The 27,949-nt window shown below is 44.7% G+C and overlaps 1 protein-coding gene and 1 long non-coding RNA gene across 55 annotated transcripts; one reads left to right on the top strand and one right to left on the bottom strand.

Moving 5' to 3' along the window:
• The first annotated feature begins 20 nt into the window (after positions 1 to 20).
• On the top strand, positions 21 to 27,724 carry LOC118387125 (RNA-binding protein 25-like). Of its 5 annotated transcripts, none has more exons than XM_035775295.2 (17): positions 21 to 180; positions 3,128 to 3,203; positions 5,563 to 5,765; positions 8,237 to 8,294; positions 10,567 to 10,736; positions 11,604 to 11,789; positions 13,264 to 13,350; positions 19,261 to 19,538; positions 19,611 to 19,728; positions 21,324 to 21,413; positions 21,719 to 21,792; positions 22,043 to 22,193; positions 22,393 to 22,954; positions 25,558 to 25,874; positions 26,349 to 26,447; positions 26,546 to 26,593; positions 26,816 to 27,724. In XM_035775295.2, the coding sequence occupies exons 2-17, from the start codon at positions 3,128 to 3,130 to the stop codon at positions 26,906 to 26,908; spliced, it is 2,610 nt and encodes an 869-aa protein (XP_035631188.1). In that variant the 5' UTR covers positions 21 to 180; the 3' UTR covers positions 26,909 to 27,724. The 5 variants fall into 5 exon arrangements, with proteins under 5 accessions (XP_035631188.1, XP_035631187.1, XP_035631186.1 ...); XM_035775294.2 differs by having other exon boundaries at positions 11,601 to 11,789; XM_035775293.2 differs by having other exon boundaries at positions 8,237 to 8,309.
• LOC127931430 (uncharacterized) lies at positions 17,451 to 19,125 on the bottom strand. Of its 50 annotated transcripts, none has more exons than XR_008141080.1 (8): positions 18,966 to 19,125; positions 18,776 to 18,889; positions 18,472 to 18,661; positions 18,244 to 18,357; positions 18,016 to 18,205; positions 17,789 to 17,902; positions 17,675 to 17,750; positions 17,451 to 17,598 (listed from the first exon to the last, which is right to left on the bottom strand). It is a non-coding gene; the product is annotated as an uncharacterized LOC127931430 (long non-coding RNA). The 50 variants fall into 50 exon arrangements; XR_008141074.1 differs by adding an exon at positions 18,662 to 18,737 and having other exon boundaries at positions 17,571 to 17,712; positions 17,751 to 17,902; positions 18,472 to 18,623; XR_008141081.1 differs by adding an exon at positions 18,662 to 18,737 and having other exon boundaries at positions 17,571 to 17,712; positions 17,751 to 17,902; positions 18,472 to 18,585.
• Positions 27,725 to 27,949: the final 225 nt, after the last annotated feature.

The raw sequence follows: 27,949 nt of genomic DNA, 5'->3' as shown, positions 1-27,949 counted from the left end.
GTAAAAATGGGCGGCGTTTAATACTTTGTGGCTGTGGTAACTAGTGACTCTGCTGCGTGAGCTGCCTTTTTGCGGATTTCTGTATCGCAGTGAGCTAGCCATACCTCGATGCATCTGACCGGAGGTAGCTACACAGAAGTGAAGAGTCGCCCTCAATAATCGATAAACCGACGTGTTGGGGTACGTAAAATCTGATTCGGTAGTTACTTTTTCACCATATTGTCTGAGTTTTATCAACGGTAGGTAGGTAGCTAGCTAGCGAACTCAAACATTGCGAATGGTTTCCCGGTAGTTAGCCAGCGTATCCGCTAACTACAACAGCCGCAGCTAACCTTGTCAGACTTGTTCTGTTGTGGAGGGCAAAACCCTCTAACATTACTTGCCTAGCTAGCGAGAATAATTAGGGTAGGTTGGCTATAGCTGACCCTAACGACAATATAACCAATGCCAACGTGAAGGTGATTTGTCTTTCATATGTAGTTAGCCAGATAGCTAGTACCAGGCCTGGCTTTTCAACCACACACACACGACACGGTTGGAATTTTAGATATGAATAGTTGTCAGCTGACATATTATACAGCCAATAGTGCTTAGCGATTAGTGCTTTTTGAGTTAGGTTCGATTATAAAACAATATTCACTGTTTACAAAAAAAAAAAATCATTAAACATTAAATGCACTACATTACATGGGTTGAATGCTGTAGCAACACATAATAAAACAAAGTCCCATGACTGTCCCTTACTGGTTCACTTAACTACAATTTATTAACATTAACGTTACTTTAATAAAATATTTCAGTTGTGCATATTACAGTAGTTTTATTTGATGACTTTATTATTTAATTCCAAGCCATCTCATCTCTATAGAGCTGCTGTCTGACACAATCATTAGTAGTTATAAGGCATAGTTGGCATTCAGCAGTCAAAACTATCAGTCACTTAGATCATGTATTATCAGGTAGTGATGCCTTGACAAGCAACTTCTATCTCTCTCCTCTGTGTCTGCCCCACACTAACCTAACATAACAGGGTAAAAGAAACAGACCGGACAAGTAGGCACGCAATGGATTATGGTCATTGTAGTTGATTACCACGTTTTCTGCGGTAACTGAGTATTGGCCTGTTAAATCAGTAGTAGGGAGTTGTAGTTTATCTCAAGATATTGTGTATCACGTGTATCAAATCTGTAGGTTTAATCAATGATAAATCTAGGCCTTCATGTGTATCAAATCTGTAGGCTTAATCAAGGATCAATCTAGGCCTTCGTGTGTATCAAATCTGTTAATCAAGGATCAATAAAGCCAAAATGTTCAGGATTTGTCATCACGTGATCACAATAGGCGGGGATATTTTCGGTTCCGTTTAGCCTATAGGTTATGCGTAAGAAAGCAACTGCACTGAACTTAATAGCCAGATTAAATGTGTTTCCCCCATCCTGAAAGTAAAAAAATGTGTTCTTCTGTTAAGATGTTTTGTCTATGGATAGACCCGTACTGCTTCTATCTTTTTGGTATTTTGTTATAGGCATAGGCGACCACTAATCTTCTCAATTCCGGAGCATTTAAAACAACCATATTTTCCGTGGAATAATGACACTTGCTTTATAGGTCTACCGTGGCGTGAACTCATGTTGAGCAAGACATTCAATTGGTTAGTGACTGCAGAAAGCCTCACAGAGTTAATCATTGTTATAGCCTAGATGGCTTTATATACACCTTCCTAATATTGAGTGCACCCCCCCCCCCCTTTTGTCCTTTGAACAGCCTCAAATTGTCAGGGCACGGACTCCACAAGGTGGCGAAAGCCTTTCACAGGGATGCTGTCCCACGTTGACTCCAATGCTTCCCACAGTTGTGTCAAGTTGGCTTGATGTCCTTTCGGTGGTGGACCATTCTTGATACACACAGGAAACTGTTGAGCGTGAAAAACCCAGCAGCGTTTCTTGACACAAAGCGGTGCGCCTGGCCCCTACTACAATACCTAGTTCAAAGGCACTGAAATATTTTGTCTTGCCCATTCACCCTCTGAATGGCACACATACACAATCCAAGTCTCAAAGATGAGAGATTTTTAAGCCATCGCCTCCCCTTCATCTACACTGATTTGAAGTGGATCTAACAAGTGACATCAATAAGGGATCATAATTTTCACCTGGATTCACCTGGTCAGTCTGTCATGGGCAGAGGTCCTTAATGTTTTGTATACTCGGTGTATAAGTGAGCAAGGGGTAACCTGTGTGTTTTTTTGCCCTTCTCTATAACAATTGTTAAATTGTCACATGTGAGAATTCAAGCCATGGTCTTAACCATAACACATCAAACCCTCCATGGTCTTAACCATAACACATCAAACCCTCCATGGTCTTAACCATAACACATCAAACCCTCCATGGTCTTAACCATAACACATCAAACCCTCCATGGTCTTAACCATAACACATCAAACCCTCCATGGTCTTAACCATAACACATCAAACCCTCCATGGTCTTAACCATAACACATCAAACCCTCCATGGTCTTAACCATAACACATCAAACCCTCCACACAAATTCATAGCATTTAGCCAAAGGAGCATGGTGACAGTGATTACATCTGTGAACCTGAATAGAGCTCCAATAAACCTCGTGTCCATGTTGATTTCAGAAAGAGTCCTATACAATATCTACACAGTAATGGTGGCAGGCTGCAAACCGTCCAGCTTAATCTATATTTTTAAAGGGGTGATAGGCCTATTTTAGCTAAATTGACAAATTGATTAGATTACTCTTCCAATTTAAAAACATATTTAAAAAGCATCGTATGCATGTTGGTGTTCATGGTGAGATATTTCATAATATAATGACGTGTGACGTATACATAACCACTGTCTGCGTGACGTGGACGCAGGGGGGAAAAAACGTGTCTCCGTTGACAATCCATGTTAATTCATGACGGTATCTTATGGCGCTAGGAAGACTTTAGGTGACTTGGTGAGAGGTATCAGTAACTTCATTTGGCTTTTATTTAGGCCTGAAATCACTCGCTGTTTGGACTGGAGAGTTGTTTACTGTTGTGTCCACTGCTCTCTTATGACCGTTCTGACTGTATACTTTGGTCCAATGTTTTATGTGGGTGGTTTCCACAAGATGTCATTCCCTCATCTCAACCGACCCCTGTTGCCACCGGGAATCCCCCCTCCACAGTTCTCTGGTTTTCCTTCAGGTGAGTCATCACAGACGGTGGTCCTATCCTATGGGCCTGTCTATGTAAATTATACAGCTAGTTAGTACATTGTGAACAGGCCTCTGATTTGTAAAGGATATATAATACTCTGCATCAATATAATGGATGAGTTTCCCACTAGTGATTACCAGTTGGAGGTCCGTTCAAATGGATTTTCCCCATTTGTAATTGGTAAACATGTATACCGACGATATCTCTATCATTCTCTATGTCCCAGTATGGTGTCTGAGAGGATGGCCAGCGCCATCGAAGCCATCTCCATTTTGAAGTAGTACATTTTCTGCTTCTACCACTTCTGAGTTGGCAAACAAACTGAAAGGTTGCCTACTGCCATCTAGAGTGTGTTGTTTGAACAGGTATCAAGCCTATTATGGCGATTTACTGCCACCTACAGATATGGAATGTTTCCTCACAAGTTTTCAGTGCCTTCATAAAGTATTCAGACCCCTTGTCTTTCTCCACATTTTGTTGTGTTACAGCCTGAATTTAAAATTGATTAATTTGAGATTTGTCGCTGGCCTGCACACAATGGCCATAATGTCAACGTGGAATTATGTTTTGAGAAATGTGTACTAATTAATTAAATGAAAAACTGAAATGTCTTAAGGCAATAAGTATTCAACCCCTTTGTTATGGCAAGCCTAAATAAGTTCAGGAGTGAGAATGTGCTTAACAAGTCACATAATAAGTTGCATGGACTCACTCTGTGTGCAATACGTTTGTTTAACATGATTTTTGAATGATACCTCATCTCTGTACCCCACACATAGACAATTGTCTAAGGTTCCTCAATTGAGCAAAGCATTTCAAACACAGATTCAACCACAAACACCAGGGAGGTTTTCCAATGCCTCGCAAAGAAGGGCACCTAAAAAAAAACAGATATTGAATATCCTTTTGAGCATGGTGAAGTTATTAATTACACTTTAGATGGTGTATCAATACACCCAGTCACTACAAAGATACAGGCGTCCTTCCTAACTCAGTTACCGTAGCGGAAGGAAACCGCTCAAGGATTTCACCATGAGGCCAATGGGGACTTTAAAACGGAGATTAATGGCTGTGATAGGATAACACTGAGGATGGATCAACAACATTGTAGTTACTCCACAATACGAACCTAATTGACAGTGAAAAGAAGGAAGCCTCTACAGAGTAAAACATATTCTAAAACATGCATCCCGTTTGCCACAAGGCACTAAAGTAATACTGTGAAACATTTGGCAAAGCAGTTCACTTTTTGTCCAGAATACAAAGTATTATGTTTGGGGCAAATCCAATACAACACATTACTGAGTACCACTTTCCATATTTTCAAGCATAGTGGTGGCTGCATCAAGTTATGGGTATGCTTGTAATTGTTACGGAATGGGGAGTTTTTCAGGGTAAAAATAAACAGAAGGGAGTTAAGTATAGGCACAATCTTAGAGGAAACCTGATTAAGTCTGATTTCCACCAGACACTGGAGATGAATTCACCTTTCAGCAGAACAAAAACCTAAAGGCTAAATCTACACTGGAGTTGCTTACCACGAAAACAGTGACTGTTCCCGAGTTGACCTAGATCTGCTTGAAAATCTGTGGCAAGACCTGAAAATGGTTGTCTAGCAATGATCAACAACCAATTTGACAGAGCTTGAAGAATTTTGAAAAGAATGATAGGCAAATGCTGCACAATCCAGGTGTGGAAAGCTCTTAGAGGCTTACCCAGAAAGACTCTCAACTGTAATCACAGCCAAAGGTGATTGTAACATGTATTGACTCAGGGGATTGTATTTTAGCATTGCATTTTTCACGAGTAGTTTACAAATGTTTGAGTTTTTCTTCCACTTTGACATTACAGTTTTGTGTGTAGATCATGGACAAAAAAAACAAGTCAAATCCATTTCAATCCAACTTATTAACACAACAAAATGTGTAAAAGGTGAAGGGGTGTGAATACTTTCTGAAGGCACTGTAATTCATTGGCTTGATGACCCGGATAGAATCATGTGATCCTTCCTTCACCCATAGGAAGTCCCACCCAGTTGACAACCTTAAAACGATGAAGCCCTTTGACCATGCCCATGCAAAAACAGGTTTTATCCATCTATAGTTCTCTATCTAACTCTGTGGTGGTAAATTTCCATTTCCCACTTGGTTACGAATGCACCAATACTGTGACACTTCCTGTATTTTGAAAGTTATCTATCTTGGTTATATAACTTGATTGCTGACATGCAAAACATTTCAGGAGTGTATCAACAGCGGACTAATACCTACAGATCATTTTTTATTTGAATTTTCCTTTTAATCCAGATATATTTTGTATACATTAATCTGGTTTATCACTTTTCTAGGTACCCCAATGATACCAGTCCACATGGGCATCATGACCCAGAACCCCACAGTCCTGGTACCCACCTCCATGCCCGTTGTCAGTAAGCCCACGGCCCCCAGGAAGGAAGCTCCCCTGGACGAGAACAATGGCCCCACCACCACAGTGTTTGTAGGAAACATCTCTGAGAAGGCCTCGGACATGCTGATTCGAAAGTTGCTGGCGGTGAGGAAGTGGAACTTGCATGTAGTCATATTGGAAAGAGACAGCAACCTTTTATTTAGGCTATAGACGGTGATCGTGTCCCAATAACCAAACTAGCGCACTACGGGGCGGCAGGGTAGCCTAGTGGTTAGAGCGTTGGACTTGTAACCGGAAGGTTGCAAATCTGTCGTTCTGCCCCTGAACAGGCAGTTAACCCACTAGGCCGTCATTGAAAATAAGAATTTGTTCTTAACTGACTTGCCTAGTTAAATAAAGGTAAAATAAAACATAGTGAAACTTTATACCATGTACTCATCGTCGCATACTATTTATGACAATGTTTAGTAAGAAATATACAGTATGCCACGGCCTTGGCAAACTACCACAGCAAGAACAATGAGCCAGATATTTCACCAGGTGTATAAATGTGAAGCATCCGGTTGGCGTTTCCACTCACTACCAAATATGGTGATGTGAAAGCCCAGTGGGAAAAGATGGACCCAGATGGATTTTGTTAAACGTTCTGCACATTTTCTCATCGAAGAAACATTTGATTTCCATAAAGTTTTCTGTTTCCAAAAATAGAATCTGTAACAAGTTTTTTTTTTAAAGTGCGTTTAGAAGCCTCAAATTGTCAGGGCATGGACTCCATGAGGTGTCAAGCGTTCCACAGGGATGCTGTCCCACGTTGACTCCAATGCTTCCCACAGTTGTGTCAAGTTGGCTGGATGTCCTTTCGGTGGTGGACCATTCTTGATACACACAGGAAACTGTTGAGCGTGAAAAACCCAGCAGCGTTTCTTGACACAAAGCGGTGTGTCTGGCACCTACTACAATACCTAGTTCAAAGGCACTTCAATCTTTTGTCTTGCCCATTCACCCTCTGAATGGCACATACACAACCTGTGTGTCAAGACTTTAAAATCTTTCTTTAACTTGTCTCCTTCCCTTCATCTATGCTGACTGAAGTGGATTTAACAAGTGCCATCAATAAGGGGTCATAGCTTTCACCTGTATTCACCTGGTTAGCCTCTCATGGAACGAACAGGGGTCCTTAATAATGTTTTGAACACTCAGTTTTTTTAACCCGGACAGGATAGTCTAGCTAGGTTAAATATGAAGTTGTCATTCAACAACAGCAAGATTTTCAGGTATCCAGCTAACTTCAAGTCCTGCTAAAGTGCATAGCTAATGTTAGCTAAAGTGCATAGCTAATGTTAGCTAAAGTAAAGGCACTGCAGGCTGTAAATAAAAATCTGTTTTCAAAGATTAAGGACAGAACTGCAGGAAACTCTTTCTGCATCTTCAATTAGTTTAGTTTTTAATATTATATATATGTAGATATTTACTTTCAAATAAATGTCAAATCTCAGCTGTCCTTTTATTCAGTTTGAATGCACTGTGAGAAATTCCCCAAAAGTTTACAGTTCATTCATACTATATGAAAAGCCTGAAATTAGTATGACATCTGTGCATTTAAAGCATACTAAATTTTCGAAATGTCACATACTATAAAACGTTATTTTAAAAAAGAAAGTTCTACTCGACAGCCTATTATTTAGGACACTGTTATGGGTATCCGGATACAGATAATGTCTTTAGTCACACATCATATTAGTACAATACAGCTCTCAAATAGACAATTCAAATCAGGACAGTTGTTTTGAGAGGTTTTCTTCTGTTTTCGGTATGTGTAGGAAGGTTCAGTTAGCCTTTGGGGTTCAACTGATTTGTAAAAGATGTTTATCTTTTGGCCAAATATTTTATTTCTATTTTTTTCTGGTTTTCACCTGATCAGTGGTGGAAAAAGTACTAAATTGTCAAACTTGAGTAAAAGTAGAGATCTTTTAATAGAAAATGACTCAAGTAAAAGTCACCCGGTAAAATCCTACTCGAGTAAAAGGCTTAAGTGTTTGGTTTTAAATATACTTAACTATTGAAAGCAAATGGAATTTCTCAAATGTACTTAAGTATCACAAGTATTAATCAGTTTCTAATGTCTTATTTTAAGCAAACCAGACGGCACAATTTTCTTGTATTTTTAGCCAGGTGTACACTCCAACACTCAGACATAATTTACAAACCAAGCATTTGTGTTTTAATGAGTCAGCCAGATCAGAGGCAGTAGGGATGACCAGGGATGTTCTCTGTTTAGTGAGTCCGCCAGATCAGAGGCAGTAGGGATGACCAGGGATGTTCTCTTGATAAGTGTGTGAATTGGACCATTTTCCTGTCAAAATGTAACGAGTACTTTCGGGTGTCATGGAAAATGTATGGAGTAAAAAGTACATTACTTTACTACATTCCTAAAGAAAACAAAAGTTGGGGAAAATATTCATAGTAAAGTACAGATACCCCCAAAACTACTTAAGTAGTACTTTACAGTATGTTTACTTAAGTACTATACACCACTGCACCTGATACTCTATGATATAAATGTAAACCGTCTTCTTTAGTGGGTCCATGTCATAAAGAAATGTTTCCATTTTCAGAAATGTGGCCTGGTCCTAAGCTGGAAGAGAGTCCAAGGAGCCTCTGGAAAACTTCAAGGTAAAAACAGAACAGGTACAACATTTGTGAAATATTCTACCACCATGTAAGTCCAATGTCAACCCCCCTCCCCTCGGCATGCTTTCTCAATCTGAAGCAACAAGCATTTAGCATGGTCCTGTTCATTAGGCACTACTAATTATAAGGAAACCGACTGAAACAGGGTGTGACAGTGGACTTGCCCGATAAAGACTCTTTTGAATTTTAATGAACACGAATCTGACAAAGCTATTCCTTAATTCCCCCGGTCCTCATCTCTCACACACACACACTCATCAAGCGTATTTTTGCTACGGTGTTTATCGGTATGACACAATCACAAAGATCACCACCAAACAGCAGCAGGTAGGTGGCCAACCATTAGAAACATTCACAGGCCCTAATAGCTAGTGCCCCGCGCAACTGCCTGCCCTGCACGAACAGGCAACTTTCAGAACCGCAGAGAGAGACCCAGCATGGCCAGTAGTCAGCACTACTGATCTCAGATGTGTACTAACACAACAGGCATGTAATCATAGTAGATGGTGCTACTTAAATAAACACTTGTAAACAGCCCGTCCGTCTATCTCCTCACTGTTGGCCGTCGGTTTTAAAAGGAGATGATGGCAAGGGATGAGAGTCATCCTTGATCGGTCCGGGTTTGACTATGTCTTTACACGTTTCAGTGCAAAAAATGACCTCTCAATGAATTCTATTGTGGTTGATATAGTGAGGACCAGCTGCAGTAACTTTGTCGCCTCGGGGACCTTCTGTGTCAGGTCATGCTGGAACAAAAAGGAGCTGTCCAGTTGATTTGTCTCCTATAATTTGTGAACTGTACAATCTGACACGATCGGCCTCAAGTCTAACGAAATCAAAGTACTTTCAGTCTTTGGTTGGTCATTTTATTTAGTGTAGTCCACTAAGCCAAGGAAATGAAATTCGCCAAAATAGTCAAACCTGGCTCTCATCTGAACATTGATATTGTCCAGTATGTTGAAGTAGATTCGCCCTCTACACTGATTGGGTGTTTACTACGAGTTTCTGCCAGGCCCCGTTCATTGCATTTATGGTCAAATCGCTCATAGAAACTATCAACATCTTGCCACTGCTGTTCGTTCTTTCTTTGTGTTTTTCATATGGGTATGGCAGACACACACACACATCCATCACTTTGTTGTGCAGAACCCGGAACAGCGTGTCAGTTTTACTGAAAATTCCATCATAGGTCATGAGCAAAAAGCAAACATTATGGCAGTCTTTAAATGGGTTGCTACCTGTTAAATGTTTTTCAGCAAAGGCCTGTAATAGTTCTGCATAGTTGTCCCTGGGCCTGTTTGATGAGCTGGCACTCTTGTCGTTGCCACGAAATACCAACTCCTGTTTACCTAGGTAGCATTAATTAGCTAGGTCTTTCAAAACCTGGTTCTGTTTAACTTTGCATTGTGCATATTCATGTTCAATCAATGTCAGATCTATCCGTGAGCTGTCTGTCTTAAGAGCTATCTGGCTTTGGATGTGAGACGTAGATTTCTCATGCTTGTTGAGTGCTATATGCAAATCGCAGTAACTGGCTCTGTTCTCCACCAGAAACAGGCTGTCGCTGGTGGAGAACAGCAGGCATTTGGAAGCAGTAGAGTCGGCTGCAAGCAGTGCAGCCACAGAGCCAGTCTTTCTGTTGATTCCACTCATGTTATTTTCTGTTCCCTCCCTCTGATGTAGTTCCCTCAGCTTCGGTGTTTAGTCTTCCATCCCTTATCACCCCGTTTCACTAGAAAATCCAACGTTGAACACCGTTTCAGATGCAATACGTTAGCTGTCCTGATCAGATTATTTTAGCTGCCAGTAAATTGAATGTAACTGCCTTTGGTAGTTGTCATGTGACGTCCACAGGCAGGAGCGAGCCCTGTATCCCATTACCTTTTTTTTGCAATAAAAATGAATGGGACATACTGACACATGAAATGCAGCAAAGCTCTCGGCCTGCCTTTCAGTGTGTATGGTAGAAACGTGCATGCACAAGTCCTGCAACATGCATGCACAAGGGCGGGGGAAATGCACACAGCAAGGCTGCCAATTTGGGAAGTAAGTACTAGTTCAGAAATCAATTTTATCTTGCAGAAAAGATGACCAAATTATTGACAATTTATTTTTGTTTTTTCATTTGTTATTTTTACATTTATACAGGGTAGGCCCTGCCAACTACACTGCCGTCACTGATCCCTGGTGGTGAGTCCACGTGGTTGTGTGATAAACACTGTGTCACCCCTCCCCTCTCCTCTATTCTCTCCAGCTTTTGGATTCTGTGAGTACAAGGAACCAGAGTCGACGCTGCGGGCCCTGCGACTGCTCCACGAGCTGCAGATCGGGGAGAAGAAGCTGCTGGTGAAGGTGGATGCCAAGACCAAGGCCCAGCTGGACGAGTGGAAGGCCAAGAAGAAGAGTAGCACCAACGGCAACGGGGTGGGGAGTGGGGACACGCTGGAATCAGAATCACCTTTATACGCCAGTACATTTACATATACAGTAGGGGGAAAAAGTATTTAGTCAGCCACCAATTATGCAAGTTCTCCCACTTAAAAATATGAGAGAGGCCTGTAATTTTCATCATAGGTACGCTTCAACTATGACAGACAAAATGAGAAAAAAAATCAGAAAATCACATTGTAGGTTTTTAATGAATTTATTTGCAAATTATGGTGGAAAATAAGTATTTGGTCACCTATAAACAAGCAATATTTCTGGTTCTCACAGACCTGTAACTTCTTCAAGAGGCTCCTCTGTCCTCCACTCGTTACCTGTATTAATGGCACCTGTTTGAACTTGTTATCAGTATAAAAGACACCTGTCCACAACTTCAAACAGTCACACTCCAAACTCCATTATGGCCAAGACCAAAGAGCTGTCAAAGGACACCAGAAACATGTAACTGGTAGATTTAGTAGAATGGTGCTGCCACAGTAAACAGAATCGACAGATCAAATATATCGACCATCCAAAATAGATTGGATAGAACAGGCTTCCCCATTCATTCTATTTCTATGTTATCAACAATGAATTAACACATAGAGAGGGGAATGTTGCTTGCAATCTGAATGACAGTGTAATCTAGTGGAGGCTAAGATGGACCAAGCACTAGGAAGCAGGGCTGCCTAAATGAATGGGCAACTCTGTGCCGAAAGGCCTGGAACACAACAGCCCCTTATAATTCAATATCAACTAGTTAGGCTGAGTTGACTTATAATACTAAGCTGCCTCCCAACTCTCTCTCCCTCTTTGCCTTCTCTTTCTTTCTCCCTTCTCTCGCGCTCTCTGTGTTTATGGTAGAAGGCGGAAGCAGAGGATGGAAAAGAGGAGGAAGAGGAGGAGGTGATCGACAAGGACACCCAGATGAGGGACCAGATCGTTAAGGGCACCATCGATGGTCTGATCCGAGAGTACGCCAGCGATCTCAAAGCTCCCTTGAATGATGAAGAATCTCAGCAACGCAGGAAAAGGAAAGAGAAAAAAGAGGAGGTATGTGGAGATCCTTTCTCTGTTATCACTCTTGGGGGATCCTTTCTCATCACTCTGGGGGGATCCTTTCTCTACCTCTCTGGGGGGGGATCCTTTCTCTGTTATCACTCTGGGGGTCCTTTCTCTGTTATCACTCTGGGGGGGATCCTTTCTCTGTTATCACTCTGGGGGATCCTTTCTCTGTTATCACTCTGGGGGGGATCCTTTCTCTGTAACCTGATATGCATTGGTTGAGGTTGTGATATTGTATTTGGACACATTATACATTTACTGATACACAAAGCTCTGGACAGGGCTTAAGTCTAGTCCTGGACTTAAAAGCTATTTCAATGTAGATTCTCCCTGGAGCATGCTTTTTAGACCAAGAATAAGCTTAATCTGTGTCTGGGAAACTGGCCCACGGCTCTAGGTGTTTCTTCAGGTTGTGTGATCTGTGTAAATGGCTACACTGCGCTAACAGGCTGACTACACTGCGCTAACAGGCTGACTACACTGCGCTAACAGGCTGCCTACACTGCGCTAACAGGCTGCCTACACTGCGCTAACAGGCTGCCTACACTGCGCTAACAGGCTGCCTACACTGCGCTAACAGGCTGCCTACACTGCGCTAACAGGCTGCCTACACTGCGCTAACAGGCTGCCTACACTGCGCTAACAGGCTGCCTACACTGCGCTAACAGGCTGCCTACACTGCGCTAACAGGCTGCCTACACTGCGCTAACAGGCTGCCTAACAGGCTGCCTACACTGCGCTAACAGGCTGCACTGCGCTAACAGGCTGCCTACACTGCGCTAACAGGCTGCCTACACTGCGCTAACAGGCTGCCTACACTGCGCTAACAGGCTGCCTACACTGCGCTAACAGGCTGCTACACTACGCTAACAGCCTACACTACGCTAACAGGCTGCCTACACTGCGCTAACACTGCGCTAACAGGCTGCCTACACTGCGCTAACAGGCTGCCTACACTGCGCTAACAGGCTGCCTACACTGCGCTAACAGGCTGCCTACACTGCGCTAACAGGCTGCCTACACTGCGCTAACAGGCTGCCTACACTACGCTAACAGGCTGCCTACACTACGCTAACAGGCTGCCTACACTACGCTAACAGGCTGCCTACACTACGCTAACAGGCTGCCTACACTACGCTAACAGGCTGCCTACACTACGCTAAATTAGCTAGCAACAGCAAAGCTAGCTAAATAGGAAAAATTAGCTAGTAAGTGCAAGCTAGCTTACTAAATTGCCATAAATGTTTAATGCTTTTTCGACTGGTCTCCAATTGAATGTAATTGGTTCAGTTTGTTGTGATATTTGAACCTGCGTGTCGCGTCTGGTCTCGGGGTGACAAAATACATTTATGCACGATGGCGCACGCGTGCAGCCGGTTTGGGTTGTGTGTAAGAAATGGTCCCCAGTTGACCGCATGACCCTGAACAATGTCCCATCTGCCTGCATCCCATTGTCCCTTAGGAGGATATCAACGCAATTGACGGGTTGGAGGATGACAAGAGAGACCTGATTTCCAGAGAGATCAGTAAATTCCGTGACACCCACAAGGTACAGTACCGTATTCATCTCTCACATTGCAGGTTTGGGAAAAGAAGCTGCACATGCTAGTAGTATACTCCTTTTAGTTTTCACACTTACCGCTAGTGGACACTTGCACAAAGACCTTTTCATGATTGTACTCTAAATATAGGATGGGAGAATAGTAAACGTTTTCTACCAAAATATTGCATACATTGCTCTAAAATCTGATTTAATTGGCAATGTCAGAAATTTAGAAATATCTGGATTTTTACCATGTCATTTCAATGTTTCAATCTACAGTCTGTTCCAACACGAATAGTTGTCCGATTTCTAGTATTGTCACCGTTTTCAAACCTAATTTGACTGGTGTGATGGCGGGACACTTATTTGAGTATATTTAGGTGTGACAGTATAGATGGTTAGATCCATAAGTCATTCATCACACACAAACAAAATGCATGGCGACAATGTAAAGTTACCTTAAAGCTAATCTATTCATTAAACCCAACCATTATGATAGACATCATATGGTGACTAAAGCAAGATGAATCTCAGAGCTTTGGAAAAAGTTGTCGAGGATAGGATGTAAGTATGAGCTTTCCTTTATTTTGTACATATACTGGACGCCCCCCCCTCGAAGACTCGCATAGGGGCAACTGCACAGGCCCTCTGGCATACGTTGGTGACTGGAACCTTAGGAGAACCTCTAAACAATACACAGCCAACCATTTCCATTAGATACATGTCAACATGACATTGGTCTTGCTCCTATTTACCACATGGGGACAGAGAACCATGCTGATTCGATTTCCAACATTTTATCTTGTTATCCCAAAGCCGTAGAGGCCAGTGAACCTGTGTGAGTCCTCTGTAAATGGTTTATTCTACATAATGTGTGTGAAAGTCACTGAGACTCAATAACCACTGTTATAGCAGGGAGGGGGGGCGCCCCTCCACAGCACCCTGTGTTCTGAAGACTAGTCGGGTAAGTCCCAACCCACCCTGTCGATGAGTGTGTGTGTGTGTTAGGGCTTCTCTCTCTCTCTCGTTGTTTTTTCTGTCTGTTACTTTAGCTCTTTCTTTCTCCCTTGTTTAACTTGTCTGTCTCCTTTTCCACCTGATTCTAATTGCCATTCACCCTCTTCATTTTCATGTGCCCATTATTTGAGTTGTCTTCAAAGTTCATTATTTACAACAGTAGACTTGCAGTGAAGGTGCTCCTACTACACAATGAGATGTTGTCTGAAGTGTGAATGGTAAGGCCTATGGTTAATATATGAGGGGAGAGTAATGTACCTATGGCCTACATGCAGTTAATTAGTGACTCTATGCCCAAGCTGCCACCAGTAGAACACAGAGCAAGGTAAGTTGAAGTAGGAAGACAGACTAACCAATTAGATCCAGGAACAAGATTGATTACGACTCATTTCCTTCCAGCCATGCCCATAGTACCTTTGCTCTCTCTTCTCCCCCCACCTCTCTGTCTTCTCCATCTCCCCCCCACCTCTCTGTCTTCTCCATCTCCCCCCCACACCTCTCTCTCTTCTCCATCTCTTCTCCCCCACACCTCTCTCTCTCCATCTCCCCCCACACCTCTCTCTCTTCTCCATCTCTCCCCCACACACCTCTCTCTCTTCTCCATCTCCCCCCACACACCTCTCTCTCTTCTCCATCTCTCCCCCCCACACCTCCATCTCTCTTCTCTTCTCCATCTCTCCCCCACACACCTCTCTCTCTTCTCCATCTCTCCCCCCCACACACCCTCTCTCTTCTCCATCTCTCCCCCACACACCCTCTCTTCTTCTCCATCTCTCCCCCCCCACACCTCTCTCTCTTCTCCATCTCTCCCCCCACACACCTCTCTCTCTTCTCCATCTCTCCCCCCCACACACCTCTCTCTCTTCTCCATCTCTCCCCCCCACACACCTCTCTCTCTTCTCCATCTCTCCCCCCCCCACACCTCTCTCTCTTCTCCATCCTCTCCCCCCCACACCCTCTCTTCTCCATCTCTCCCCCCCACATCTCTCTTCTCCATCTCTCCCCCACACACCCTCTCTCTTCTCCATCTCTCCCCCACACACCCTCTCTCTTCTCCATCTCTCCCCCCCCCACCTCTCTCTCTTCTCCATCTCTCCCCCCACACCCTCTCTCTTCTCCATCTCTCCCCCCACACCCTCTCTCTTCTCCATCTCTCTCCCTTCTCCCACACCTCTCTCTCTTCTCCATCTCTCCCCCCCCACACTCTTCTCCATCTCTCTCTTCTCCATCTCTCCCCCCACACACTCTTCTCCATCTCTCTCTCTTCTCCATCTCTCCCCCCACACACCTCTCTCTCTTCTCCATCTCTCCCCCCACCACACACCTCTCTCTTCTCCATCTCTCACACCTCTCTCTCTTCTCCATCTCTCCCCCACACACCTCTCTCTCTTCTCCATCTCTCCCCCCACACACCCTCTCTCTTCTCCATCTCTCCCCCACACACCTCTCTCTTCTCCATCTCTCCCCCACACACCCTCTCTTCTCCATCTCCTCTCTCCCCCACACCCCTCTCTCTTCACACCTCTCTCTCTTCTCCATCTCTCCCCCCACACTCACCTCTCTCTCTTCTCCATCTCTCCCCCCCACACCTCTCTCTCTTCTCCATCTCTCTTCTCCATCTCTCCCCCCACACCTCTCTCTCTTCTCCATCTCTCCCCCCCACACCTCTCTTCTCTCTCTCCACCTCTCTCTCTTCTCCATCTCTCCCCCCCACACACCTCTCTCTTCTCCATCTCCACACCTCTCTCTTCTCCATCCTCCCCCACACACTCTCTCTCTTCTCCATCTCTCCCCCCACACACTTCTCTCATCTCTCTCTCCTCCATCTCTCTTCTCCATCCTCCCCCCCACACACCTCTCTCTTCTCCATCTCTCCCCCCACACACCTCTCTCTCTTCTCCATCTCTCCCCCACACACCTCTCTCTCTTCTCCACCTCTCTCTCTTCTCCATCTCTCCCCCCCACACACCTCTTCTCCATCTTCTCCATCTCTCCATCTCTCCCCCCACACACCTCTCTCTCTTCTCCATCTCTCTCCCCCCACACATCTCTCCCCCCACACACCTCTCTTCTCCATCTCTCCCCCCCACACCTCTCTCTCTTCTCCATCTCTCCCCCCACACACCTCCTCTCTTCTCCATCTCTCCCCCACACACCTCTCTCTTCTCCATCTCTCCCCCCACACTCTCTCTTCTCCATCTCTCTCTTCTCCATCTCTCCCCCCCCCCACACACCTCTCTCTCCTTCCTATTGTTTTGGTCTTAAATTGTGCTAGATCCATGGCTCTGCAGTTCTGATCAGGACAACCTTCTGTTGTTCATTATGGACCAATGGATTGCTTTTATGTCTTTCCAACAAGAGCAGACAGCTATCGGAATCCTGTGGTCTGAACCTGACACATACATGAGAAACACAATGCATTCAGAATGTGTGGCTTATAATTGTAGCTGTAAATCAGTTCAGAGTTCATGGGGAGCCATGGGTGTAGCTGCTAGGAGGGAAGGATGTCTGAGTGTGTCTGGGAAAGTGAGTCACGGGAGGACTACCGAAGACTGAAGCAGGGGTAAGAGTCTCTACAACTTAATTTACCTGTATAAAAAATGTGATTTAACTACAGTATGTAAAAAGATGTACCAGGATTTTCCACGGCTTTGTTTTTAGCAATGTGCCCCCATCTGAAGTTAATGGTTGTTTTTTGATGATTTGCTTGAGAAAGAAGTGAGAGAATCTCATGATGTTTCGTTTGTGGACCGTTTGACCTGCGTTTCCTCCCAGGCCTAACTGGTATAGGCTTGTAGGGGCAGCGAAGAGCTGAACTCCGTAGTTCCACACCTGTAAGTCACCAACAACTAGTTTAACAAAAGGATTGACGCTTTTTCTTTCTGTTTCTCCTGTAATAAGGACACTTGACTTTGCGGAGAAAAAGCATTGTCTCTCAAGCAGGGGCTTTTTCTAGTTGTGAATGCCTGTGATGTTTGACATGGCCAACAAGATGTCTTCTTTGACCTCAGTGGTTTCCAGTGTCTCTAGTTAGCTCGTAAGACACCCTGCTTAACAATTATAGTACAATCATAGGTCTGCATCTGGCCCCAAGACAGATTTTTGATTTGGCCCACAAGGTAGTCTGGGGAAAGAAATACAATAATTAGACAAGGACAAATAAGTCCTGGGTCTTGTGACAAGGGACAGCTTGTTGTTTTCCCGTTTTCCCAAACTCTTAGCCCTGCCATAGAGCACCTGTTTTCCCATAAACTCTTAGCCCTGCCATAGAGCACCTGTTTTCCCATAAACTCTTAGCCCTGCCATAGAGCACCTGTCTTCCCATAAACTCTTAGCCCTGCCATAGAGCACCTGTTTTCCCATAAACTCTTAGCCCTGCCATAGAGCACCTGTCTTCCCATAAACTCTTAGCCCTGCCATAGAGCACCTGTTTTCCCATAAACTCTTAGCCCTGCCATAGAGCACCTGTTTTCCCATAAACTCTTAGCCCTGCCATAGAGCACCTGTTTTCCCATAAACTCTTAGCCCTGCCATAGAGCACCTGTTTTCCCATAAACTCTAGCCCTGTTATAGAGCACCTGTCTTCCCATAAACTCTTAGCCCTGCCATAGAGCACCTGTTTTCCCATAAACTCTTAGCCCTGTTATAGAGCACCTGTTTTCCCATAAACTCTTAGCCCTGCCATAGAGCACCTGTCTTCCCATAAACTCTTAGCCCTGCCATAGAGCACCTGTCTTCCCATAAACTCTTAGCCCTGCCATAGAGCACCTGTTTTCCCATAAACTCTTAGCCCTGCCATAGAGCACCTGTCTTCCCATAAACTCTTAGCCCTGCCATAGAGCACCTGTTTTCCCATAAACTCTTAGCCCTGTTATAGAGCACCTGTCTTCCCATAAACTCTTAGCCCTGCCATAGAGCACCTGTTTTCCCATAAACTCTTAGCCCTGCCATAGAGCACCTGTTTTCCCATAAACTCTTAGCCCTGCCATAGAGCACCTGTTTTCCCATAAACTCTTAGCCCTGCCATAGAGCACCTGTTTTCCCATAAACTCTTAGCCCTGCCATAGAGCACCTGTCTTCCCATAAACTCTTAGCCCTGCCATAGAGCACCTGTCTTCCCATAAACTCTTAGCCCTGCCATAGAGCACCTGTTTTCCCATAAACTCTTAGCCCTGCCATAGAGCACCTGTTTTCCCATAAACTCTTAGCCCTGCCATAGAGCACCTGTTTTCCCATAAACTCTTAGCCCTGCCATAGAGCACCTGTCTTCCCATAAACTCTTAGCCCTGCCATAGAGCACCTGTTTTCCCATAAACTCTTAGCCCTGCCATACAGCGCCTGTTTTCCCATAAACTCTTAGCCCTGCCATAGAGCACCTGTTTTCCCATAAACTCTTAGCCCTGCTATAGAGCACCTGTTTTCCCATAAACTCTTAGCCCTGCCATAGAGCACCTGTTTTCCCATAAACTCTTAGCCCTGCCATAGAGCACCTGTCTTCCCATAAACTCTTAGCCCTGCCATAGAGCACCTGTCTTCCCATAAACTCTTAGCCCTGCCATAGAGCACCTGTTTTCCCATAAACTCTTAGCCCTGCCATAGAGCACCTGTTTTCCCATAAACTCTTAGCCCTGCCATAGAGCACCTGTTTTCCCATAAACTCTTAGCCCTGCCATACAGCGCCTGTTGTGCCAAACGTCACACTATCAACTACTTCATCCTTAGATAATAGGAATCCACATTGTTACAGTTACTCTGCCCCCAGAGCCTGGAAACCACTTCTAGATCCACTTCTGTGCATTTATAGAGACGTGTGAGCCAGCCTCACTGTGCTCCTGTTCTGTTGGCATGGCTGTCCTCCCGGAGCCTCCAACTTATCAACCTCCTCTGTTCTTTTTGCAGAAACTGGAGGAGGAGAAGGACAAGAAGGAGAAGGAGCGTGCAGAGTTTGAGCGTGAGAGACGGGAGAGGGACAAGGAGAGGGAGCGGGAGAGGGAGCGACGGGACCGCGAGCGGGAGAAGGAGCGTGAGAAGGAGAGGGAGAGGGAGCGCGAGAGAGAGCGCGAGAGAGAACGGGAAAGAAGTGACAGGGACCGAGATCGTGACCGCAACCGGACGAAAGAGCGAGAACGGGAGAGGGAGAGGAGCCGCGACAGGAGCAAAGACCGCAGCCGCTCCAGGTGTGTTTAATAAAGTCGGAAATCACCTTGTAAAGGAATGATGGGTATTTAACTAGGTTGGTGATGTTGCAGAGACAGAGAGGTGAGTCGCGACAAGGACAAGAAGCGTGACCAGGAGGATGAAGAGGAGGTCTACGAGAGAAGAAGGCTGGAGAGGAAGCTCAGAGACAAGGAGGCAGCCTACCAAGAAGTAGGTACTCACATACCTAGTAGTGCTTCAGGGATGTATTTGGGATGTGATTTGGCTAGATCTGATGAGAAGTTTGGGGGGGGCTTTGGACAATGGGAGAGTGGAAAGGCAGTTTGCACGTCCCCTGAACGATAACGAAGAGGTAGGTGAGAGGCCTGACCACGGAGACGGGTGAGAAGGTGATGATGTGCTGTAACTGAAAAACAACTGGCATTTGGAAAGTTAGAGGTGAGGGAGGAAGTAAGTATCTTGCTAGATGGATCGAATTCTCCGTTAGCTAGCCAGGTAAATGTTGAGCAACATTAGCCAACTTAAACTTAATTATTTGATCAGTTATGGTGTGAAAATTACAGTAGCTTGCTAATAAAGTTAGACAGCTAACGTTACAACATGAGATGAGAACATTAGTAACCGAACCAATTTGCTATTGTATAGACTGGTATACAACTCATTGCCGTTATAACATGTTAGTTGCTTACTGGATCCTGGCAGTCTGGGTGTTAACTAGCTAACGATCTAACTAGCTAACGATCTAACTAGCTAACGATCTAACTAGCTAACGATCTAACTAGCTAACGATCTAACTAGCTAACGATCTAACTAGCTAACGATCTAACTAGCTAACGATCTAACTACTAACGATCTAACTACTAACGATCTAACTACTAACGATCTAACTACTAACGATCTAACTATTATCTGGGAACAAAAGTTTTCCCTCTACAGTATGTGGTTCATTTTCAGAATGAGAGAATTAGGTGAAAATGAAGTGTTGCTTGTTAAACAAGTGGATTCAGGGATGAAGTGTAGCTGAGCTTGGCTTAAGCTGGATGCCACTATAGAGGTGAAAGGAAAACCACACACTTTCCCTCTTTCTCACATCTTCGATACAGTGGATAAAAGGGGTATGCCGGGTGTACTCTGCCTAAAAGAGATCCATTATAACAACAAAGGGTATCATGCTCTGCTAGCACATTGTAGAACAGATGTCCACAGGCAGAACGTGTACAATGTAATCATGTGTAGTCCAAAGATATTGCTTTAGTTGTGTTGAACTTGAGAATGACACGGGAGTTAATTCATTTTTTACTCGGTCAACGTTATTTTTGCGTTATTGTAGCCTTGTGCACTTGATTGATGTCTACTATAGTTGCCACTATAATAGTTTTTTTCCCCCCAAAGTGGAATATTTGTGTGTGTGGTCACAAGCGTTCTGTTATAAAGGCTGTCATGGTAACTGCAATATTCGTGTAATGTTTTTTTTTCTCAAGACTTGAGTGTCATTTGCAGTAAAGTCTAGACAACAAATAACATTGGATGGCTTTCTTTACATGTTTTCTAGCTGTGAGTTAGGTTCACATGAACCACTTTTTATTTTACACACAGAGACTGATCATTAAGATCATATTCTTTTGTTGTTTAATTAGTTAAAACCTGCATTTCCACCCAGCAGAGATTGATTGCATGTTTCAGTGCAACTAAAAAAGGGATACTTGTTTGGGCCCTCAGTAGTTTGCATCCATGGTGCTTACAGTTGAGTGTGAGCATGATAGTGGCTGTGAAATGTTGCTAAATGTCTCGTGTCTGTCTTGAAGCGCTTGAAGAACTGGGAGATCCGCGAGAGGAAGAAGGCTCGAGACTACTCCAAGGAGTCTGAGCGGGAGGAGGAGCGTAGGAGAGAGATGGTAGGAACAAACCCTGTTCTCACACAGCTCTCCTGGGTCGTGTTCTGTTGGGAGAAAATGTTTTTGAAACGGGGGGAGGGTACAACCTGAACTTGTCTAATAGGAACGCCATTGTCCGTAGCAAAACATTTTGTTACGCTGCGCCCTACTGAATAGGACCCAGGTTTACCACTGAGCCTGGCCTGATGGGTCCTAACCATTGACATATTCATATGCATGTGTGAGTTTGAAAATTGAAGCCTTTAATATGTGAGACGTTAATCAAATAGACTAAAGTGTATCGGGTGTCTTGTCTTCTTCTACAGGCTAAAGAAGGCAAACGTCTGAAGGAGTTCCTGGAGGACTATGATGACGACAGGGATGACCCTAAGTTCTACAGGTGACCATAATGAAGTTGAACGCAACACAGTGGATGCTGGTCCTCTAGATTTACATACTATAGAAAACAAATCTGAAAAGGAGATATAATGGAGTTGATAGTGGATAAAGGCCTGAAACGTCGACATTATTACACTTTTTTTCTATAGGACATTTAGGAAGAGAAATAAACAGCTCTACTTCCAACATTTTGAAGACATGCGTGCCAGGGCTGCTGTTATATAAGGTGTTGTTCCTTGTGCCGCCCTTAGGGGCAGCGCGCTGCAGAAGCGTCTGCGAGACAGGGAGAAGGAGACTGAGATGGACGAGCGCGACAGGAAGAGAGAGAAGGAGGAGCTGGAGGAGATCAGACAGAGGCTTTTGGCCGAGGGACACCCCGACCCCGAGGCCGAGATACGCAGGGTGAGGGAGAGAGAGAGTGTGTGTGTGTGTGACTGTGTATGCCTCAAGGTCATTTACTCCTCATTGTCTATATGTCTGTATTGTAAACAGGTCTCTATTCATCCGGTGGTCATAAACATTAGGTGTGTGTCTGTGTGTATCCACATTCCTGACTGTGTTTTCCCCTTGTCTCACTGCTTCTCTTCTCGGATTGGTCCAGATGGAGGAGGAGGCAGAGCGTCTGCGCCAGCCCCCGGTGAAGCTGGAGCCAGATCCCGAGGAGGAGCGGGTACACAAGGCGCCACGGGAGGACCGTGACCGCCGAGGAGACCGGGAGAGAGAACGTGGAGACCGGGACAGAGAAAGGGAGAGAGAGCGAGGAGACCGGGACAGAGAAAGGGAGAGAGAGCGAGGAGACCGGGAGAGAGAGCGAGAGCGAGGAGACCGGGACAGAGAAAGGGAGAGAGAGCGAGGTGAGAGAGACCGAGGGGACCACCATCCCCACCACCACTCAGATGATGACGTGGAAGAGGGGGAGGAGTTTGACGACGATGACCAATCGGGGTTCAAGCCCTGCCTGAAGCCCACACTGCGGCCAATCACGGCGGCCCCCTCTGTGTCGTCGGCCAGCGGGGGCGCCACTCCCAACACGCCCGGGGACGAGTCGCCATGCGGTATCATCATCCCTCACGAGAACTCTCCCCCTCACGAGGCCCCACCCCCCCACGAGGCCCTGCCCCAGGACGAGTTCCGCCCCAAGATTGGCCTCAGTCTCAAACTGGGTGAGTTTTGTCTGTGAGACTGGCGGTAGAAGATATATCTTCAGATGATTCTGGACCTAACTATACACCTACTATATTGCTAACTAACTACCAGGATATGTATGATATCTGTTGTGTAGAAGTGTCTCAATCCCTAGTGAATAGGAAAGATGGGAACAAGTCAGGAATAAGACTCTATACCATTCATTTTAGATTGAGCCATATAGCTAGTTTGCCTGACGAACTTTTCTCATTCAGAGAATCTCCCGATGCATTAGCTTAATTTAACTAATCTACCAACCAATCATCTCCCACAACACCTTCTCTCTAACCCTCCCTCGAATGCTATCACGTCACAAGCACAGACCACGCCTCGTTGTCGTTAAATGATGACAGATACACGACATGACCAAACGTACGTGGGCATCTGCTCCTTGAACATCTCATTCCAAAATCATGGGCATTAATATGGAGTTGGTCCCTCCCCCTGTTGCACCTGTTACAGCCTCCACTCCTATGGGAAGGCTTTCCACTAGATGTTGGAACATTGCTGCTATAACAGCCTCCACTCTTCTGGGAAGGCTTTCCACTAGATGTTGGAACATTGCTGCTATAACAGCCTCCACTCTTCTGGGAAGGCTTTCCACTAGATGTTGGAACATTGCTGCTATAACAGCCTCCTCTCTTCTGGGAAGGCTTTCCACTAGATGTTGGAACATTGCTGCTATAACAGCCTCCACTCTTCTGGGAAGGCTTTCCACTAGATGTTGGAACATTGCTGCTATAACAGCCTCCTCTCTTCTGGGAAGGCTTTCCACTAGATGTTGGAACATTGCTGCTATAACAGCCTCCACTCTTCTGGGAAGGCTTTCCACTAGATGTTGGAACATTGCTGCTATAACAGCCTCCACTCTTCTGGGAAGGCTGTCCACTAGATGTTGGAACATTGCTGCTATAACAGCCTCCTCTCTTCTGGGAAGGCTGTCCACTAGATGTTGGAACAGCCTCCACTCTTCTGGGAAGGCTTTCCGTTAGATGTTGGAACATTGCTGCTATAACAGCCTCCACTCTTCTGGGAAGGCTTTCCACTAGATGTTGGTACATTACTGCTATAACAGCCTCCACTCTTCTGGGAAGGCTTTCCACTAGATGTTGGTACATTACTGCTACAACAGCCTCCACTCTTCTGGGAAGGCTTTCCGTTAGATGTTGGAACATTGCTGCGGGGACTTGTTCCATTCAGCCACGAAGGCATTAGTGAGGTTGGGAACTGATGTTGGGCGATTAGTCCTGGCTCTCAGTCGGTGTTCCAATTCATCCCAAAGGTGTTTGATGGGGTTGAGGTCAGGGCTCTGTGCAGGCCAGTCAAGTTCACCCACAACAATCATCTCCACAAACCATTTCACTTTGTGAACGGGGGCGTCGGCATGCTGAAACAGGAAAGGGCCGTCCGTAAACTGTTACCACTAAGTTTGAAGCACAGAATCGTCTAGAACCCTCGATCTTAACTCTGGACCTTGAAGTCAGTTCCACTGCATGTTTTTTCATTGTTCCCATCTAATCGGGGATAATTATCAGGTAGAACAGAAAACCAGTAGGCTCTGGACCTCGTAGGGTAAGAGTTGAGTTCCCCCTGGTGTAGAATGTCGTTGTATGCTGTAGTGTTAAGATTTACATTCCATGAAAAACAGCCCCAGACCATTATTCCTCCTCCACTAAACTTTACAGTTGGCACTATGCATTGGGGCAGGTAGTGTTCTCCTGGCATCCACCAAACCCAGATTCATCCATCGGACAGCCAGATGGTGAAGCGTGATTCATCACTCCAGAGAACGCGTTTCCACTGCTCCAGAGTCCAATGGCGGCGAGCTTTACACCACTCTAGCCGACACTTGGCATTGAATACAGTGATTTTAGGCTTGTGTGCAGCTTCTCGGCCATGGAAACCCATTTCATGAAGCTCCTGATGCACAGTTCTTGTGTTGACGTTGCTTCCAGAGGCAGTTTGGAACTGAGTGTTGCAACCGAGGACAGATGATTTTCGCACGTATCGGATCTCCTCGGCCTGTGTTAACCTCTGACCTTATTTTGGGCTTTTACCAACAACAAAAACTACAAAAACATTTCCCCCAATGAACCATGTCAGAGTTTAGTGCCGACAAAAGACCCTATTGCTATTGCTGTCTATATCAACTAAATGTAACCGTCCTATTTCAGTCAAACTTTAAAGGTCCATTGCAGTGAAAAATGTGTTTTCCTGTGTTTTACAGTTCCACACTGAGATGAGAATAATACAGTGAAATTGAAAATGTCATTTTAGTGTAAAAGCTGTGAGAAAAGTCTGCCTGACATTCAGCCTGTTTTGGTGAGATGGAGTTTTGTCCTGCCTGGTGACATCACCAGGTGGTAAATTAGTTAATAAACCAATTGGGAAAGAGTTCCAAACCTCTGCCAATAATGGCTAGTTTTACTTTTTCTTTTTTTTTCTTTAAAAAAAACAACATTTGAATTAAATCGCAGTACGGTACTTAATTGTTACCCCGAAATTATATTGAGATTAACACGGCTGCATTTGACCTTTTTTAAGCCTTTCTTCATGGAGTAAAATATCTTTCTCTCTACAGGAGCCCCTAATGTTACCAGCCCCAGCCAGCCCAATGTGGCCATCAAACGCAAGAAGCTCACTGTGGACAGTGTCTTCAACAAATTCGACGACGAGGAGGCGGACGAGGCTCCCCGCAAGCGCAAGCTTGTGCCGCTGGACTACGGCGATGATGACAAAAACCTCCAGAGCGTGGTAGACGGCGCCTCGGGACTGGCGGCCATCAAGGGCGCCAACACTGAGGAGAAGCGCAAGCACATCAAGAGCCTGATCGAGAAGATCCCCACGGGCAAGACGGAGTTGTTCTCTTACCCGCTGGACTGGTCCGCCGTGGACTCGGTAAAGATCAAAGAGATTGGGATGAGGGATAGGATGTGGCGGTACCCTGGTTTCCAGGCTTGCTGCTCTCTTGCCATCTGATTCCATAACGTGTTGGCAATAGGGCCGAAATAGACAGGAAACCAGGCTAGAGTGGTGGGGCGACCAGGCTAGAGTGGTGGGGCGACCAGGCTAGAGTGGTGGGGCGACCAGGCTAGAGTGGTGGGGCGACCAGGCTAGAGTGGTGGGGCGACCAGGCTAGAGTGGTGGGGCGACCAGGCTAGAGTGGTGGGGCGACCAGAGGAGATATGGCAGTGGTGGAGAGACCAGAGGGGGAAAATGACACTGGTTGGTTTGAAGTCCAAGGGAATTGGTGATATGGCCATTTTTTTCTACTTTGACAAACATTTTGATAATATGTTTCTTTACAATACTGATAGACATCTCTGGTGCAGTGACTGAAGAACTGTATGTCTGACTGTGTATCCTTCCCAGACTCTGATGGATCGACGCATACGTCCCTGGATCAATAAAAAGATCATTGAGTACATTGGAGAAGAAGAGGCTACGCTAGTGGATTTTGTCTGCTCAAAGGTGTGTAAGCTTGATTGTGATGCAATCTACTGGGGGAAGTGGGTGTTCTTGGTACAGCGGTTCATTCTGATTCATTCATTTTGACCTCTTATCCCCAGGTGATGGCTCATGGTACACCACAGGGTATCTTGGATGATGTTGCCATGGTGAGTATCCCAAACAAAGATACTGCAAACATTCTCAAAATTGTCTCAGTTCAGCTTAAGCTTATTGTTAAAACTACATTTGATCATTTTTGATCAGTTAAAACTACATTTGATCATTTTTGATACTCTGATTCTCAAGTTTAGATTGATGCCCATAAAACGGAGCCTTTTAAACAGTACTAATTTATTGATCCAACTGAAATGCTGTTTCTTTACACCAAGGTTCTGGATGAAGAAGCAGAAGTCTTCATAGTCAAGATGTGGAGGTTGCTGATCTATGAAACAGAGGCCAAGAAGATTGGGCTGGTGAAATAAGAAACCCAAGAAATCACAGAACGAACATCCAACTTTTTCTAATAGAGTAATCCAACCTTAGTGTTGTTAGTCACCAGAAAAGACTGCTTCTCCATTCGAGCAGCCTAAAATCAAAGAATGGGCTCATCCTAATACCCCAACAATGGCTTTCTCCTATGGACAATATTGAGCTCCCGTTTTCTCATTATTCCAATAGACTCTGGTACATGTATCTCTACTACAGCTGCTGACTGTACAGCCTACATGTGTATGTGCTTGAATGACTTTGACTAAGTGCTTATTGAAGATGCATGCAAGCAACCACTTGGACAATGGCCTGACGACAGTCTCTTGGCTTGAGTTGCCTGTCCCGGGGGTTGGGATGGAGCTGGCAGATAAGCAGCTAGCGTTTGAAGAAGACAACATGGCTACCAAGTCGTGGGAAGGAGGTTCACTGAAAGGTATCTCACTGGTCTCAGTTTTTCTATAGTTTTGTGATATTAGTACTTAGAAACATCCACAACTTCTATAACATCTCAAATGCTTAGTCATTGGCATCTGCTGAAACTTCTGTTTAAGTGGAGTAGGTTTGTTTTTGTATTACAAACGATACTTTCTAAAAATGCTATTTGAGGATGATGGGCCAGATACTGAATGTTAGGTCTTACTTCCTGACTTGTGATTGGTTGGTCTCATACTGTAACACCTGACAGAACACTGTATAGGAAAGGTTCATTTGGAAGACCAGCTGAAATGATTGTGATTTGTGAAAACATTGTCTCCATTTTTTTTTTTGTACCAGTGGAAATTTGTTTTGAATAAAGAGGATTTTCTATAGTTCTGTGTACTTGGTTTTGTAAATAGAGAAATGGCTTGATCTGGCCCAGTGCATAAACCAATAGAATAGAAAGTCATTGTCAATGTTGGATTCTGGGTTAAACTTGGAACATTGCTATCCTAGATACATCAGAAGTAAGACTAGTATCTGAGTGATAGAGAATGGTTGGTACATCAGTAATACTATAGAGACTGGTTATTACATCAGTAATACTATAAAGACTG

This window comes from Oncorhynchus keta, chromosome 8, assembly GCF_023373465.1.
Source record: "Oncorhynchus keta strain PuntledgeMale-10-30-2019 chromosome 8, Oket_V2, whole genome shotgun sequence".
Classification (NCBI taxonomy): domain Eukaryota; kingdom Metazoa; phylum Chordata; class Actinopteri; order Salmoniformes; family Salmonidae; genus Oncorhynchus; species Oncorhynchus keta.
The sequence above is the reverse complement of the archived record's forward strand: the minus strand, read 5'-3'. Positions and strand labels throughout refer to the sequence as shown.